General features: G+C 42.1%; 3 protein-coding genes across 5 annotated transcripts in view; 2 read left to right on the top strand and 1 right to left on the bottom strand.

Moving 5' to 3' along the window:
- The first annotated feature begins 2,663 nt into the window (after positions 1-2,663).
- On the top strand, positions 2,664-6,181 carry dusp6 (dual specificity phosphatase 6). Its single transcript, XM_049722726.1, has 3 exons — positions 2,664-3,342; positions 3,960-4,388; positions 5,069-6,181. Exons 1-3 carry the CDS (start codon positions 2,916-2,918, stop codon positions 5,398-5,400), a joined length of 1,188 nt encoding a protein of 395 aa, XP_049578683.1. The 5' UTR covers positions 2,664-2,915; the 3' UTR covers positions 5,401-6,181.
- tmtc3 (transmembrane O-mannosyltransferase targeting cadherins 3) overlaps positions 5,068-17,860 on the bottom strand; it is a 93,049-nt gene continuing 80,256 nt past the window's right edge. The window contains exons 14-15 of the mRNA XM_049722706.2: positions 8,576-8,622; positions 5,068-7,741 (exon numbers count right to left, since the gene is read on the bottom strand). Coding sequence (XP_049578663.1) covers positions 7,550-7,741; positions 8,576-8,622 — 239 coding nt within the window. The 3' untranslated portion in view covers positions 5,068-7,549. The remainder of the gene's footprint in view (positions 7,742-8,575; positions 8,623-17,860) is intronic.
- Positions 8,957-17,860, top strand: part of si:dkey-106n21.1 (solute carrier family 23 member 1) — a 33,016-nt gene continuing 24,112 nt past the window's right edge. The window contains exon 1 of one of the 3 annotated variants that reach the window (XM_049722713.2): positions 8,957-9,119. In XM_049722713.2, the coding sequence (XP_049578670.1) occupies positions 9,060-9,119 (60 nt within the window). In that variant the 5' untranslated portion in view covers positions 8,957-9,059. Of the gene's footprint in view, positions 9,120-10,984; positions 11,219-16,424; positions 16,623-17,860 lie in introns of those variants that run through there. The other 2 variants (XM_049722714.2, XM_049722712.2) reach the window with 2 other exon arrangements.

Raw genomic sequence — 17,860 nt, 5'->3', positions numbered from 1 at the left:
GAAAGCGGGAAGTGATCAGGGTAAACACGTCAAGTCAGCACTTTCCTAGGAAGTGTTTTTTTTTTTTTTTTCCTATGAGAAGAACACACGATGGGGTAAAGCCAGGCCAGCCGTTGGGCGCTAATCATCACGGTGATCTTTCCTGCGTTGTGGAGCTTTGAACTTTTAAGTGGTTTAACTCCAGTGAATCTTTTAAGACGTGCAACCCTGCACGAGACCTGCAGGCAGCTGGTCTGACAAAGGTTGGACTCCTAAGGTGGACCTCAGACTCTTATTCAACTATAGAAACACACTTTCTCACAGCCACTTTACATCGACCAGTGATTTTCCAGATTTTTTTTTTTTTTTAAGTTTTGATTCTAAATGAAGCTAAGTGTCAACTGCTTCAGATCTGAGTTGAGTGGACCTCCACTGGAATGTGTCTTTGGTCGCAATGAAGCTCTTTGTGCACTCTCCTAGTCAAATCCAATTAAAAAGGATTCCACAATAATTCCTATCCCAGGAAGGCGTGTAACACTCCCAACTTTGTTCCAGCACAGTCCCACCGAGCTCATGATGTTTTCTGGGTGGTCCACAGCAAAAGCAAAGAAGGCTAATTGGGGTCAAAGTTAAACAAAAAAAAAAAAAAACTAACTCCATTCAGCCTTTTACCAACACTTTTGACACCTGGCAGAGAACCGATTTTGGACTTTGACTTTGGATTCCAGCTACTTTTCGATTGGCCTTACCATCGAAATGTTGCCACTTTTGTCTTATCTGCGTGCTGATGACATTCGGACACACTTGAAAGTTGTTATCGCAAAGTACACACACTCGTTATCTGCACGGTAGCGGCGTGGGCGGAAGTTCTCAACTCTGATGAAGGCGGAAGAAACCGCCGAAATAATTTGATATAAAAGAAACCAGTGAAGTGATTAAAAAAGGAAAAACAAGATGAACTTAGTACAACTAGTTCACAACTCTGCTGCCGGCCCGTCTCGCTGACGACGTCTGTCTGTCTGTCTTTGCTGAGTGTGTCATGGGGACTTCCTGTTTTCAGGACGCTGTTTCCTGTGTGTGTGCGTGACCATAACACACACACTACCACACCCTCTTTTCTTCAATGCCGCCGGGTAATCTTGTCCTCCTCCCTCGCGTCTCTCTGCCACCGGCTGGTCGTCTCAGACGGGCTAGTCTTTTGTCCTCACACAAAAAAGATACACACACTAATCAGGTTCCTGTGTGTGTGTGTGTTTTTGTGATGCAAGTTTGAATAGGCGTTACATGAATATTGCTGCTTTGTGTCTTGTATTTTTTTTTTTTTTTTTTTTTTTTGTGTGCTTCAGAAGGCCCCCGCTGACCCTGGATCAGCTACTCAGCTAATGTGGAAACATGCAAACGAGAAGTCTTACATTTACAGATGTACGCAAAAAAAAAGTTAAAGTGTAAGCTGAGATGAGAAGGTTCACAAAAAGTCAGATGGAAACTAATGTTAATTTGTAAACACAAGATTAATGCTAAGAGGTCAACAACAATTAAGATTTAAAAACTTTTTCCAGTGCACCTTGACTTACAAGTGTGTCACTTTTTCCAGTGTCTATTTGAATAAAATTAATTGTTCAGCTCTATTTTACATACCGCTATATTAAATCATTGAACAAATTCAACATGGCTGTCAAGTTACTGCAGTATTTTTGCTTAAATTTGAAGTTTGTATTTAGATCCGGTCTGACTCAGTTCTCATCCAAAGTCAACGTCTACGTCCAAGGCTACTAACACGTGATTTAAAAATAAAATTAAAAAAATCATCCAAATAGTCTTCAATAGTCTTCTCCTACCAGACAGCAAGGAGTAGAAGTGAAAGAGCATAATAGATTTAAAGGTGAATGCAAACAGCTTGGCTCCATTCGCTGCATGGGGGACGAGCAAGAGGGGCGGTGATCCGGCGGGGGGTCAACAAGGGCCCCGCGTTCAAGCTGGAGCCGCTTCACACATATGCTGACACACACACACACACACACTTTTGTTCGCAGCCCCATGTTGGACCCCCTCAGTGGGGCCATGCTTGTTACTTCAGAACTAGAGCAGGACCTCTGCGGGTACATTTGGAGGCCATGGGGGCCCCATGAAACCAGGAAGTACCAGTCTAATGTCATCAAACGTAAAAGAGGACCCCCACACTAGCAGGTGAAAATCTGAGGAAAAAAATGGGTATGATGAGGATAAAAGGTAGAAAAGCAGAAAAGTATTTTTCAAGTTCCTTTTTTCAGAATGATGTTCATTATATTTATTTTCCTTAAGATTTTCTAATATTCGTGTGACAGCTAAACGTGTTGACTTTTACTTGTATTGTGTTGGTGCAGCATGTGAAAGCCGACTCCCCCCTTGTCCTCCCTCCCTCCCTCCCTCCTTCCTTCCTTCCGCAGTTCTTCATCGTGTTTGCACTCACTTGATCCGGAGCGGAAATTCCTCTCCCTCTTTTTTTTTTTGTGAATGACAAACTCATTAACAATTCATCAACACAGAGGGGGGCGGGGGAGCAAGAAAGGAGGGCGGTTCGCGCCTTCCGGCCAACCGTTGCTAGGACGACCGACACTGGGGCCTCCTGCGATTGGCTGAACATTGGAATGCCAAGCCGAAGCCACGCCTTCTCATTCTCCTCCTCCTCCGCCATTCAGAGCTTCGCGCTGCTCTCCAGGCTTCAGTAAGAGAGAAGAGAGCTGACGAGCAAACACGGTTGACAACTCATTCAAGCTTCGGGACGACCTCTGTTGGAAATTCAACATTTTCGGATTATTTTTGCCCTGGGTTCGTTCAAACGAAGCGATTTGAATGAGCAAGAGCCAGCCGTGGGATTCATTCATATCCCCGTCGTACACGGAGCCAACCCACCGCCCATTGATTAATAGCGCTTTCCCCCCCCGGGACCCGTCTAAATGCTGGACAAGTTCAAGCCCGTGGCCCCCCCGCAGAAGCAGCCGCTCGACTCGATGGTCATGGCGGTGAGCAAGACGTCGGCGTGGCTCCGCGAACAGCTGGACGCGCCGCGTCGCGACTGCCTGCTGCTTCTCATGGACTGCCGCGGCCAGGAATCGTACGAGTCGTCGCACGTCCAGGGCGCCATCAGCGTGGCGCTACCTGGCCTCATGCTGCGCCGTCTCCGCAAGGGCAACCTGCCGGTGCGGGCGCTGCTCGCCGACGGGCCAGACCGGGAGCGGTTCGCGCGCCGGTGCAAGAGCGCCACCATCGTGCTCTACGACGAGTACAGCCGCGAGTGGAACGAGAACGTGGACGGCGGCTCCGTGCTGGGGCTGCTGCTGCGCCGCATGAAGGACGAGGGCTACAAGGCCTTTTATCTGGAGGGTGAGTCGCTCCCCCGGAACCGCTGCACTTTGGCTGCTGGGCTGGCTTGAGTTACCCGGCCGTAATTGACACAACAAACAAGTCACAACCTGAACCAACAACAAAAAGTATACATTTGTATTTGTTGCAATACAATTAGTCATATTTTCCTTCAAAAAGGCAAGTTATTTGAATAAAAAAAATGTTTTTATTACACTATACTTTTTCGAGGAAAAATAAATTTGGTATGAAAATTTTCAGTTAAATATTTTCAAAACAAACAAAAAACTAGACGGTATAAGTCTTTTTTTTCTCCCAAAAAATATGCATTTTTTTTAAAATTTCTTGCATGAAACATGATCTTAAAAATGACTTGATTCTATTATTAGTTAAGTCAGCAGCTACCGTCGAGTTTGTCTTATCTTACACCAGCATAACCTTATGGTGAACATGGATAAGGTGGATGTGGTAAAGCAAAGGTCCTCGGTCCATATCTGGCCCGCCTGGATCGGCATACAGGACCTGTATTACAATGAACTTTATGTTCCAATGTTTATGTGATATTTTCTGTTGTTAGTTTTATTAAAGTGCTTTGCAAAAGTGCAATTGAAATAAAAATGTATTTTATTGTATTCTAGGCGGCTTCAACAAGTTCCAGGCTGAGTTCCCGAATCTTTGCGAGACCAACCTGGACGGCTCTTCCGACAGCAGCCCCCCCTCCACGCACGTCCTTGGCCTGGGCGGCCTTCGCATCAGCTCGGACTCTTCGGACATTGAGTCGGACCTGGACCCGAGCAGTGCCACAGAGTCGGACGGCAGCCCGCTGTCCAACCCGCAGCCGTCCTTCCCTGTGGAGATTCTGCCCCACTTGTACTTGGGCTGTGCCAAGGACTCCACCAACCTAGACGTGTTGGAGGAGTACGGTATCAAGTACATCCTCAACGTCACGCCCAACCTGCCCAACCTCTTCGAGAACGCCGGCGAGTTCAAGTACAAACAGATCCCCATCTCGGACCACTGGAGCCAGAACCTGTCGCAGTTCTTCCCCGAGGCCATCAACTTTATTGGTAGGTTAAGCACTGCACTCCAAATTGACAACAAAATGTTTCTCCAAATTTATTAATTTATTTAGGAGAAAAAAAAACTTTAGTATTTTGGATTAGAAAAAAAAAACAGTCCCAAAGAGGAAGCGTGTTGCTGCTTGTTTTGTGTTAGCGTAGCCTGTTAGCCCTCGCCTTTCCGTGACGCTGGCGCCATTTGGGCTACGAAAGGCAGCCGGAGTCATGAGGGCGCTGTCAAGGCTCACAGGATGTCAACAGGGCCTGTAAATGGCTCCTTTTGTTCATGTAATGGGGTGGGGGGGGGGGAAGGGGGGCATGTCCTAGATTACTTTCAATGGAGCTTCCTTCCTGTTACGCTCAAATTACCGTCCGGCTTGTTGCTCTCGGGTTTCAGCCAGGACCTTTTAGCGAGTGCAGCTCTTACACAAGAGCCTGCTGTAGCGCTACGGCCCCCGCTGATCATCTCAACCACTTCCCTCAGCGCTGATAAGAGGCCAGCGCGTCAAAAGCACAATGTTCCCGAACATGCTTTCATCAGTTCAGCAAATAGAAAGCCCAAAAAAAAAAGGGCAAAGCTCCATAAGTAAGACAGTTCAAAGAGTTGCGCTCCATTCTTTCCATTCTTATGTTTAAGTAAATGGAAGAACCTGAGTTCCCATGTTAACGATGCTCCATTTCTCTTCCAGACGAAGCACGGGGTCAACACCGTGGCGTGCTGGTCCATTGCCTGGCCGGCATCAGCCGCTCGGTGACGGTGACGGTCGCCTACCTGATGCAGAAGCTGCAGCTGTCCATGAACGACGCCTACGACATCGTCAAGACCAAGAAGTCTAACATCTCTCCCAACTTCAACTTCATGGGCCAGCTGCTGGACTTTGAGCGCACGTTAGGCCTCAAGAGCCCGTGCGACAATCGGCTGGCCGCTACCTCTGTCGCGCCCCCCGGCGGCCAGCCCCTCTACTTCACCACCCCCACCAACCACAACGTCTTCCAGCTGGATCCTCTCGAGTCCACGTGAACAGGCGGAAAAGGTTGAAAAATGTGAAATCTTGATGACCTCCTAACGTCCTGGAAAGAGTTTTCTGGCTGACAAGGCCGGACGCGAGCGGCGATCGCTTCAAAGCCGGCCGGGCGGGTGAACGGCGGTCCTTCCAGCCAAGTGCGTTCAAACCGGACCACCATTTTGAGTCATGGACTCGATCTGACTTTAGCGATTATCTTCTGTGAAGACACAACTGGACGCTCTTTTGTACATAGTTGTTGATTATGCCAAAAAAAGAAAACAATCAAATCAAAAAGGAGGCTTTTTTTTCCTTCTGTGTAATCTATTGCAGTGTTTTCCCAACCTCATAATGGAACCAACCCAAATATATCGTGAAATATCTCATTTTCCAAACAAATTGACATCAGGTAGGAGAAAAACGCATGAAGAGTTTGAATACTAGGACCAATCGAGTGAAATAATAAATTCATAATGATAATAATTTCCCACAGCACAGTGTATGGGAAGCACTGCTCTGCTCTGAGCCAACAGCAGGCCTTGTCTTTGCACCTCCCTCCCAATTTATCAGTCCAGCTGAGGTTGCCTTATTTATTTCGCCTCCTCATGTGACTTTTTTTTTTTTTTTTTTTAATGGGGGCAAGTGGAGTTTTTTTTTTTTTTGGTGCGTGTGTGTGGTGAGGGTCTCCGGGGGTGAAAGTATATGACGATGAGAGGAAACGAATGTGGACGTCTCCTTCCTTCCTCCTATGAATGTAAAGATAAGTTATTAATAAATGGATATTTTGTCTACGGAAAATGCTGTGTTGCGTGTTCTTGAAGCCTCGTGGCCAGAAACAGGTTCATCTAGGTTTTGTTTTTCTTTTTTGTGGGCTGAACCCTCAGGTATTTCCTACGAGACATCAAAGTAAGTGTGAGCGACGACAACAACAAGGCGCTTCGGTGTCTTCATAGACTTTTAAAAATGAGCTCATAATGAAATTAAAGTAACACACAAATAAGCCGTTTTTTTTTCTTCTCAATCAGGACGACAGCAGCACTCAAGTTGCCATTGCAGTGTGAGAATTTAATTTTTGTACTTGTTTTTTAATGTAAAGTCACTTATACATATTTTATTCTAAGATATTTCAGCTAGTGGCTTTTACACAACTTTTTTCCACTAAAACAACATTGAACTAGTTTGTAACTTATGTCATCTTTATTTAAAAAAGAAAAAGTGGGTCTTCCGGACACTGTCATTTTGTTCAGGCACCTTTGTGGACGGCTACAGAGTCCTCATAGGGTTCATTGTGTGAGGAAGACAAATATTGCTACTCATTGCTCTGTGGACAAATAAGTGATGAAGAAAGTTACTATTGTTACATATTGACATCTGATGATGGCTTGAAATGTTTAAATCAACTGCTTTTGTGCGTGTGTGAACTTGTGTGAACTTGTTCAACATGACTGTTGGAAACAAAGGTTGTAAAAATGAAGTATTCAATACAAACCCTAACTTGAGTTTGAAACCCTAATTTGAAACCCTAACCCTGGTTTGAAACCCTAGTTTGTAACCCTGACCCTAGTTTTAAAGTAACACTATATTTGCTTTAACTAACTTTTCATTTTTAGTGAATGTATTATTTCTTAACCTACACTTTTGCTGACGTCACATGCCACTCCAGCAGGCTCCGCCTCTTAAAGTCATGAAGTTTAAAAATGCATGTGGATGACGTCCTAGTTTTTTCCCCCCTATTTTGTTCTTATGTCAGCCTCCTCTGGAAAATGATTATGTGCCGCATGGAAAAAAATAGCAACACAAATGGAGAGTAAGAATGAATCATTGCGTGTGTGGGTGTTCATGAATCACTGTGTGTTGTGTTAGACATCTAATGATTGACTGCTATCCAAAGCTACGCCTTAATGTCATTGTGTGTCTTCATACTATTTGTGACTTCACAATATGTCATGATAATTATTTTTAACGCACGACCATATTTGACTTCCTCTTTAAAAATCATGAAAAACAAAATAACTAGATTCACTTCTCTTAGAGTAAGAAAACAAGCTATGTAAATATCAATAAATTCAATTCAATGACTAAAACCATCACTCTTAGTCTACGATTCTTATCTTTCGTGCATGTCAGCTCGTCAAAGTTCACCGGAAATCAGAGCATCCTGAACCTTTAGCGAGTGATTGACAGGCAGGGGTGGGCACGCTGGGAACGCCCGGCAGGCAGGCAGGCAGGCCGGCACGGACCCCCTGCTCTGGCTCTTCCTGTCCGCAACCTCGGCCGGTGTCGGGCGACGTGGGCGAGCGTGGCTAATTTTAGCTCCAATCGTAGCACTCTTTCAATGCTTTTTCCACCGAGGGCCACCTTGGAAAAAAAAAACTTTTGACTCCGAGATTCACTGTACTAAAGTTTATTAAAATAGCACAAACTGTCATGAAAGGTACGTTTGGTACTTTGGAGGAACTAAAAGTTCTTGGACGGAATTGCAGGTTTTCAGGTTTTCCACACACATGACATCCAGCCTTATTTTGGAGATGGCATCCATGTTGCTAAACTTGGTGTGCCTGCTAATCCTCTGCTAACACTTTGAGTCCACATCGACACCCCCGCCGACCCCCTTGCCGGTGTTGACAGCTCCCCCCCCACACACACCTTTTTTTTTTTTTCCATTTTCTTCACCCGCCTATCAACATGAACCCTTTTGCATACATTTATTTTTCACATGAATCCAATTTTCATTGACCTGTTATTCCATTTGTTTGCATGATACTATTGATGTTTATTTTGCCTTCCGCCCCCTCCCCACTTTGACAGCTGGCTTCAGTTCCCTTTTTAACCCCCCCCCCCCACCTGTCTCATGTCACCGTCACTCCCTCCTCATCCACGCTAGCAATTTCCTGTTGCCCTCGCAGATCGTGTTACACGTTCCAAAAGTACACACAACCCACACAGCCACATGGAAATGCACATTCTCTCTTGGCATGCCAACCATGCTGTCATCATCATCATCTCCACTCACAAGCCTTGAAAGCTCATTGCGGCTGCTTTTCTCTCCGACACACACACACACACACACGGATTATTAATCCCACTCAGGGAACAGGCTGTGACCCAAAATCTCATCGGAAGTAACAGATGGCTCACGAAACAACAACAAACACCAAACACTGTATGTGTGTGTGTGTTTGTGTGTCCCACCTTTATAAAAATCTTTTTTCTCTTCATACTCAAAGTACATGTCGTTCCTGGAACACAAAGATTAACAGAATTAAGAGATATTTGTAGCAACAGTTGGTGGTAGAAAATAAGAGTTTCTAAAAATCAGTAATCACATCTTTTGTTGTTCAAGTCAAGAAGACTTGAGCCAGGCTACAAATTCATCAAAAGCAAGGCCGAGCTCCTAAGTTCTCTGAAAAAGTCAAACAATAACCGTCAATCTAGTCTTTCATCTGAACTGAGATTTCAATAGTTAACAAAAACTAACATAAAACTAAAATCGACACGAAATGAAAATAAAGAAGCTTAAAAAACAAAGTAACTAATTGACTAGAAGCTGTCATGGAGCTGGGTGACCAAACGCAGCTTGGACCAGGGTTAATTGAACAAACTCAAAAGACAAACTATAGTTGCTCGACTAAGGACATGAAGAACAGAACAGAACAGAGACGAGAAACAAGGAGACATGAGACGAGAACAAACCAAAAGGGGAGCGACACGCAGACAGGCCTTAAATACAAGACAGGTAACGAGCGGCAGCTAACGGCAATTACATAGATTGTGAGGGAGGGGAGGGGCGGGCACACAGTAACCATGGCAACATTAAAACAAGGACACAAACTGTGACAGATCTTGACAGAAGCAAGTCCAACTGCTCAAATATCCTACTGCAACACCGATGCTAGTTTTGTTAGCCCCTCTATGGCGTCTACATTCTGAGTTAGCATTAAGCTAATTCATGTTGATTTAAAGCCACGATGTGTAATCCGCATTGTTTGATGTTTGGTTTGAGAATAAACTTCAATTCTGGACAGCTTTTGATGACATCGTTAGTTTACTGACATTCTCAAGGTTCTCCCAATGTCAACAGTGGCAAAGAGCAAACAGGCAATTGTTGCTGAGTTCTTGATTTCTATCCTGCTTCCGTTTATTTGAAGTCGTAAAAGTCCCACGCCACCTCTGAAATTCCGGGAAGGAATGCAAGCAGTGTGTACATAACACAGCGGCTTCACTTGGCTTTTTCCTGCACGCTGGTCTTTGATGGTCTTGGAAAGCAAACACTTGACACGTGCTTCACGACTTTTTTTTCTGCGAGAGTATCAAAGGCTGACCTCTTGGCGAAAAAGTCAAACGTGTGTACATAGTAGATTCACTTGACTCTCAAAACGTCGGCAACCGCGCAGTTCCCGAAAGAGTTTTTGAACCAGATGGCATCCTTGTGTGAAGAAAAAAAAAAATTGTTTTTTTTTTAATGTGAGAAAAATCTCATCTAGTCTTTTACCATATAAAATAAAGTTAGGCAACCAGCTGGCATTCAGAGTGACCCTCAACAAATTTTTTTAGAACAGAATATTGCAGATGAATTTGACCTTGTTTTACTTTTAATGAACTTTTATTAAACCATTGAGATGAAAAACCTATTTCCCAAGGGGCAGCAAAACGATTAGTTTCAACACAATTTAAATTAGGTCAAGAGAATAAAAAATAAACTTTGTTACCTAACGCTATCATGGATGATTCGATCTAAAATCTAACATAAAAGTACACAAAGAGATTTTTTTTTCCATATGACTGATCGGGCACTGATTTGTTATTTTGTGTAGCGATATGGTGCGTTTGAGAGTATTTTTAGTTGGTGGTCCATCCGTAACCTGTCGGCTTTCTCTCGAGTCACGACGCAGACTTATGAAAGCTTTATAAAAATAAAAAATAAACTCTTTGGCTCCTCATCAGCCTTTGAGTCATTCGAACTCTTCCGCCCACGCTGTAACACTACAGGGCTCTCCAACACAACATGGATAGATAGATGGATGGACGGAGAGAGAGAGAGGTGTCCATTGAAAAAAGGTAAACTGCGATGGCCTTGAATTATGTGTGCTGTTTTCATGCAGCCCACAGAGAGTAAAAATAGATTTCGACAGGCTGAAGCCCTGGTGGAGGAAAACAAAAAGAAAAAATAAACCATATGAAATCGAGTTATAAATGAGAGGGAGCAAAGGACACAAGATTGACATCTTGTGCACAGCTCAATGATTGATTGAATGTTCACTCAGTCACTGTACACGGGATCGTAACTCAGCGGATTTGTCGTCGATGGACGAAATCGTTACAGGATGTAATTGATGGGATGAACGAGTGAATTGATGGATGAAGGAATTCATTTTTGGTTGAGGAGGTGGAAGTTGATAAGTGAAAGAAAATGAATGAATGAACTCAAAGATGGACAGAAGAATGAATGCTGATAAAGGGCAGATTTACGATAACTGGCTGACAATGAGCCAATAAGGGTCAGATGAATAAAAAGACGGATGATGATGACTTTATGACACATAACGGAAGGTCAGGTTGTACTTCTTACTGTATGCAGATGACACAAGCAAGTTTTCAAACTTTATGGCTGTTCATAGAGTGAGAATGGGTTGCTATCAGTGCATTTTCTTCACTCTTGCATAATATGCCAGTGAGACATTTACCAACGAGCTTGGAACGCTGAGGAAAACGGCCAATAAAAGCTTACTAAAGAGCAAAGTGCAAGAGTAGAACAAAAGTATAAAGGACGACAAAGGATATTTTCCTTGAAAGGACACACTGATGGAGCTGCAGCAGGAAAGTAGCCACTTAAAGGTAAGCTGCCACTTGCGTTGGCCTATTTTCTTCGTAATAATCCTCATTTTGTGTCAAATAAACTCAGTCAAGGGATGCTTTTAATGAAAGAGGCAAAAACTTTATTTCAATTTGCCTTTTTCTTATTTTTTGTCATTCAGCCATGTGTTATTGATTTTTTTTGTGTTATTTATTTATTTCAAATAGATATAACTTAATTGTATTTATTTTTATTTGATTTTACAATTTACACACACAAATATAAATATTTAATAATATATATATAAAAAAAAATTTTTGGAGTGTGCATCTCAACTCCAGACGATTTGATAAAAAATTTTTGGAACACTTACAGAAGTGTAAAATTGCAAAAGTTGTTTTTCTTTGACAAGATGCTCTTTTTTGTCTTGCTGCATTTCTCTGGTGGTTGCTTGATTTGACATCGATTAGCTTGTCGCTAATATTTCGAGAAGATTGGCTAATCCCGAGATGACTGTGCTGCTCTATTCAGGTCATCAGTGGTGATAATAAAAACAACACCCATTCAAGTTCCCAGAAGGACTATTAATATATTCCCATTCTTCCTGCTCAATTTTTTATCTGTGGAGTGGGTGGGGCCAGATAAGGAGCCTGGAAGTGGCCTTGACACCCCCAACGCCATTTTCGGGTTAACAAACTTGCAATTTTGGCCACAGCTGGATTTGAAATTGTCCCACATAAAAGAAAAAACAAGACGGACTTCCTGTCCCTGTAAAAGTGAACAAAAGAAAAAAAGTCAAAGGTGACGTTCAGGCTTTATTGAGCCCCCCCCCCCCCCCCCCCCCCCCGTTAAGAGCCCGCTTTCAAGTTGAACTCTTGAGGAATTCCCGACAGACTTTTGGTGCCATAAAAATTGCTGAGCATCCTGGCAAACAGAGCTGACCTCATCCGGGCAGGAAGTTCACAAGGTCGGCACTGACGGCGGGGGGATCTGTGTGTGTGTGTGTGGGGGGGTTTCACACACACGCCTGATAAGCTAGCAGGCCAAGCCAAGCTGAACTTTGACCCTTTTACACTCTGGCGCTACAACACAGCTGCTCAGAGCCGAGATACTGTAGCACCTCTCCAAAACATAAGCCAAACAGCAACTGTAGCTTTTTCCACAGTGTAGCTGTCAAATAAAAAAACATATATTTTTGCTCCCAAACAAAAGCAGATTTTTTTTTCCCCCCCTGAAATTTGTTTTTGGGTCATATTATTTGAAAATAATATTATTTGCGTTATTAGTTCAGAAAAAAGTTTCACGAATCAAGTCACAATTTTACTGGAAAAATGTTCAGGAATGTTTTCAGGATTTTTTTTTTTAAGAGACAACATTTTATTTAAAAATAAGTATTTTTTCATGTAAAAATAAGTATTTTTCTTGACTTCATACATTATTACGAAATCATTTTTTGCATGGAAACTATTTTTCAACAGGTTGATAAAACAGCAATAGCAAAAAAAAAGTCTAAACACGACTTCATCACATCGCAAGGTTAAATGAAAAATAAACAGCAATTTTTGTTTCACAAAAAAATTGTACACTCTGATTTGAAAGTACGACAGTCATAAAATAAAACAAGCCTCCCTGTACATTAAAAGTACCTGAAAAGACTTTGGTTTAACAAGGCTATAAAAAGATTTACACGGAGCGTATAGGAACACTTACGTAACAATATCACGTTTGTGCATGTGTTAGCATTAGCATGTATGACTATTGCATATTTATTAAAAATGTTAACTCTGTAAGCACATACCTCACCGTCATGGATTTACCGCCATTGTGAGGCAAAGCTCCATTTCCAAGAATGATGACGGCACTCCATTTGTTTAATTTTGACAACTTTTTCATAAAAGCTTATGCAAGGTGTTAATCATCGTCTTGTGATTCATGCCCTGCAGTACATTTATGTATCTCGAAACGGCCCTCACGTCTCCACTGCATATGTTGTGTCATATCTTTTAGCATGTAAGGAGGGGGGTTGCATATATTCTTTATCCCCCGTACAAACGCAAATTTTTATACTACTCGTTATAATACTGCCATGATATTAATGTGATGGTAAAAGTAAAATACGATTTAGTGCTATTTTTCTTGTTAAAAAACATATTCTAAATTATGTTCTTGTTTTTTTTGGATCGGATTAATGGCATAGCCATTCATTTCAATGAGGAATGATAATTTGACTTTGAAGAGTCGAGTTAGGAGCGTGGTCACTCGAGTCGTAAATCAAAGTAGTGGTGAAGGTATGCAAGTGTGTGTGCTAAATGCTAAAGTGTAGTGCTCATCCCCTAGATGAAGACATCCTTGGTAGCATCACAGGGAAGAGGGTTAGGTAGGGGGTCGCATTTGCGTCCAGAACGTCCTCCTCCACCACATCTTTCTCTTGACCTCTCCCTTCACCCGACCTCCCTCCTCCTCCTCCTTCCGCCTTACGTAATACCGCGACTGCAGCTATGAATGAATGTGACTCAATGAAGGCCTTAAAATGATGAATGAGTCGACCCACCCCTCCTCCCTCCTCTTCATCTTCCTCAGATTAAACTGTAATCCTGCAGGATGATGTCGTTGCTGCATGGAAGTGGAGGAGGGAGGGAGGGAGGGAGGGAGGGGTGGGGAGGATGAATGATGATGTCATGTTTTCTGGGTTCATTCACGGGGATGGAAGAGGAAGGAGGGAGCCTGACGTCTTTTTCCATTCTGAAAAATAAATATGGCCATCTTGTATGTAGAAAGACTTTAAGCATTACTTAAACACTACATAAAAGATATTCCCCCCTTTTTCTAATTATTTTTAAAAATTGCTAACTTCCTTTGATTACACTCGTATGATAATAATAATAATAATGTATTGTACGATCCATCCATTCGTGTAAAGGCCTTGACGTAAGAGCCAGCAACCCAAATTAGTGCCTTCTGATTTAGGTTACACTGCCACCTAGTGGATACTATTGGTAATGTCAAGCACACGTACTGATTGTTCTTTGCGTAAAAAATATAGACTGAAATGCATTGACGTACAGAAATAAATGTGAATTTCTACTCTCAATTTAAAAAAAAAAGCGCTACATGATTATCTGACATCCCTTGCCATGATGTTTAAACTTTTATTTGAGTTCTGAAGCGTTTTAGGGTTAGTTCCATGTCCTGATTTATCTCATTTTGACCTCCATCAGGCTCAAATTTTGACTCCTATTTCTCGTGGAAACATGAAAGATTTGGTCAACTTTTGTGTGTGAGCCAGCTGGGCATTCACATTGTTTGTCCGCCTCGTGACACTCTTTAAGGCTACTTTAGTTCATCAGCTAATACGCGTAATTGTTCACTCCAGCCGTAGAATATCACACATTTGTTAACTTAATAATAGCGTGTGCATGTGTGTGTATTTTGTTGTGTAAGACTTTATATCGTACTGTATTACAAAGTCTACTCATGGTTGTGAAGCATATTTAAAACATAAATATTTATTGTCTATATAGCCCCAATATAGCATATTTACATCGTGCGGTCGACCTCTTTAGCCACAGTTGTTGGCCTATAGTCATGAAATAAAAACGTGTTCCTCTCTGCATATATAACATTTATCTACCTTTGGTTTAACACGTTGATATCATTTTATAATAACAGAAAATAATCGAGAAGCACTAACTGCAAAAATCTAAGATTGGTAAACTAATATCATACTTTTATTAGCTTTTCAACCGATGCTAATGCTACGTGTCAGCAAGCTAAGGCATGGGATGTTGTTCCGCTCTAGTTGGACGTCTCTTGAGGTCACGCTAACTTCCTGTAGCTAGTAAACTCGTGGCGACGGGGTTAAGGTTCACCATTTGACGCGGTCTCGTGTGTGGCAGCAGAGGACTCAGTCACAAGGCTTGAGAAATGTTCCCCCCATTGATTCTTTACAATTGTCCTCACGGACCTTTTTAGACCGTTTAGTCACGCTCGTTGCTTGAAGGCTACGCTACGCTATGCTAATGAATCCATTTCAGTAGGTGTGCTGAGATGGTGACCCTAACGAGGTGAAAAAGCACAAAGGGCCTTTGCAAGGCTTGCTTGGGTGCCCGATCGCTTTGAACACTAGCTGCAGGTAGCATCGCTAATTCAAAAGCGTTGAGGTTTTGCCAGGTTAGCATGTGAAAGGCGGTATTCACGCGACCCTGTCTGTATGCTGGTCATGTACTACTTACTTACAGTACTTAATTACTGTAAGGAAAGACAATTGACTTTTATTTTGACCACACACAATGTTGCGTTTTGTCATGCTCAGGGTAAACTTGGGTATTTTCTTCTCCGGCAAATAACATTGGCCTAATTTCTTTTCTCTCTCCATATTTAATTAATTTAAATTAAATACATTTACTTTTAAAAATTGTTTGGGTTGAAGTATTTATTTAGTTTTTTTTTTTTTTTAAACAAAGTTTTATATGCAATAACCGACTCCTTTAAGAATAGTGATATTAGTTTTTAAATCTGTCGTATTTAAATAATAAAAATGTTAAAAGCGTTACAAAAAGCCCTTTCCCCCTGTGTTTGGAGCCCTGGGACACCAATTTAATATTAATTTCAATTTGATTACTAATCTGGAAGGACATTGAGTGGATCAAGACGACCAATACTGATGCTAGGACCCCCGTCAAAGCCAAATAGGCATCTAGAACCTGTTAGCATGTTGCGTTGCTTGTTGTGTCAGATGGCGGAGACCCCGCTGAGTCCTCGCCCCGTTCTGTTTACAAAGCTGAGAACTTCACTGACACCACAGCTATTCATTCATTCATCTGCGTACCATCCAGTAAAAATCCATTTGTGTTCATACTCATATGACAAATAAAATTTCAAATGTTCACGTGAACTGTGCAAGTTTTTTTTTTCCTTTTGTCAACTTAATTCAAACTTAATGGATCGTAATGGTAAATTGAGTTTTTTTAACTGACTAAATGGAACATCTGTTTAGACTAGCTTTGATTTGATTAACGTCAGATTGATTATGTTGATCCCCATGAGAGGTAGATGAGAGATGTCAATGGTGATCACTGGGTAGGAAAAAAAAAAAGCAAATCACGCTACTCCGTGACACCCGAGTTCCGCCGATGACGAGGGTGACCAATGAAGCGACACGCTTGACGGAGGCGTTTTCACAGGACCGGCCCTGGTCACGCATCACATGGCCGTACAGTAGGTCCAGGGGGCGGAAGGTCTTAGAGCTACTCGGCCACCCTTCTTGTGACTCGAGTTTCAGTTGCCGTGGCGACCCATCGTCTTAGTCCTGCACTTTTTTCTTTTCCGCACTACTCTTGGTTTGGTATTTGTTGATTGTGCGCCCGCGGCATGCACCTCACCGTCAAGGAGGAGCGCCTGGAGCTGGGTCTGAAGGAGTTGGGAGCTGACAATCCAGCTTTTGGGGTGAGTTGTGATCAGTAACTAAACAAAGAGGTCATTCTGGTATTTTTTTTTTTTTTTTTTTTGGTAGAAGTTGAGGTATTTGTCCTTACAGTCTTACAGCAGTAAGCCACTGTGGAATGTGGAATTGACAAAGTTGATGGGGGGGGCGGGGTTTCTACTCATTCAAGTTAATATAACAAAGTCAGACAGGTAACAGCGGAACACCTGTTGTAAAGAAATCTCAGGAAACTGTATTTTTGAAAAAGTAGACGATTCTCAACTTGGACGGCCCACGGACTCGCTTCTACCTGAAACAAAAACATGGAAACTTTTTTTTTTTACTTACTTTGTAACTTATCACATGAAGCATTGTTTTCTAGTCGAAATATATCTATCTATCTATCGATCTATTGATCTACTGATTGCATGATGAGGTCGGTTTTGGTTAAAAAAAGAACAGATGTTACTCAGTTACTCCCCTTGATTCATTCATTGGCCAACCACACGTAGGTTAGTTCTCCAAAGGTTTTATTTTGTTCTAAAACGAGCACATTCGTTGACACTTCCACAATATGACAGAATAAATGAAGAAGTCACATGAATTGAAAATGGTTTAAAGCTTTTTGAAGTGGTTCATCATGGTTTCGTTTTTTTTAACATTACAAAAAGAGAGGGGTCTAGAACAGGGGGGTGTAAACTTTTGATTTATCAGTCGGACGATGTGTTTTAAAAGAAGACGAATGTGCAATCGTGCTAAAGTGTGCCGTCAGCTGAGACCAAGCAAAATCAACATTTATGACTCCAGCGCCACTTTTGTCTCCTACGAGCCATTAAAAGTTATGATCGTTAGCAGTAGCTGCTCTGGCGTGTTAAATAATCAAAATGGGTCAAAACTTTTATAGGAGCTAAATGCCACTGACATTTAGGCTTAAAGAATATCTACGTTCTTGTGACATGGAAGTTGCACATGATGCTACATGGTAAATAATCGCACTTAACACAACATTGGACACACTGGCAAGCGTTTATAGGACATTCCAAAAGCTGCCATATGGACTGAGAGTAAACTTCGACTTTCTGTCTTTTACATTCATCTTTTGAAACGCTTATTAAGAGTCGTCAGAGCTCTACATCTGATAGTACACATTGAAGTTGAACTACACAAAATGCATCTCAGGCAACCATTTTTTAAAATGTTATTGTTTTCTGAAACTCCTCATTTGAGAAACAAGAAAGCATATTAAAATATAGCAAGTATG

The sequence above is a fragment of the Syngnathus scovelli genome, chromosome 6 (genome assembly GCF_024217435.2).
Source record: "Syngnathus scovelli strain Florida chromosome 6, RoL_Ssco_1.2, whole genome shotgun sequence".
NCBI lineage: Eukaryota > Metazoa > Chordata > Actinopteri > Syngnathiformes > Syngnathidae > Syngnathus > Syngnathus scovelli.
Note: the sequence above shows the minus strand (reverse complement) of the source record. Positions and strands in the feature narration are given on the sequence as shown.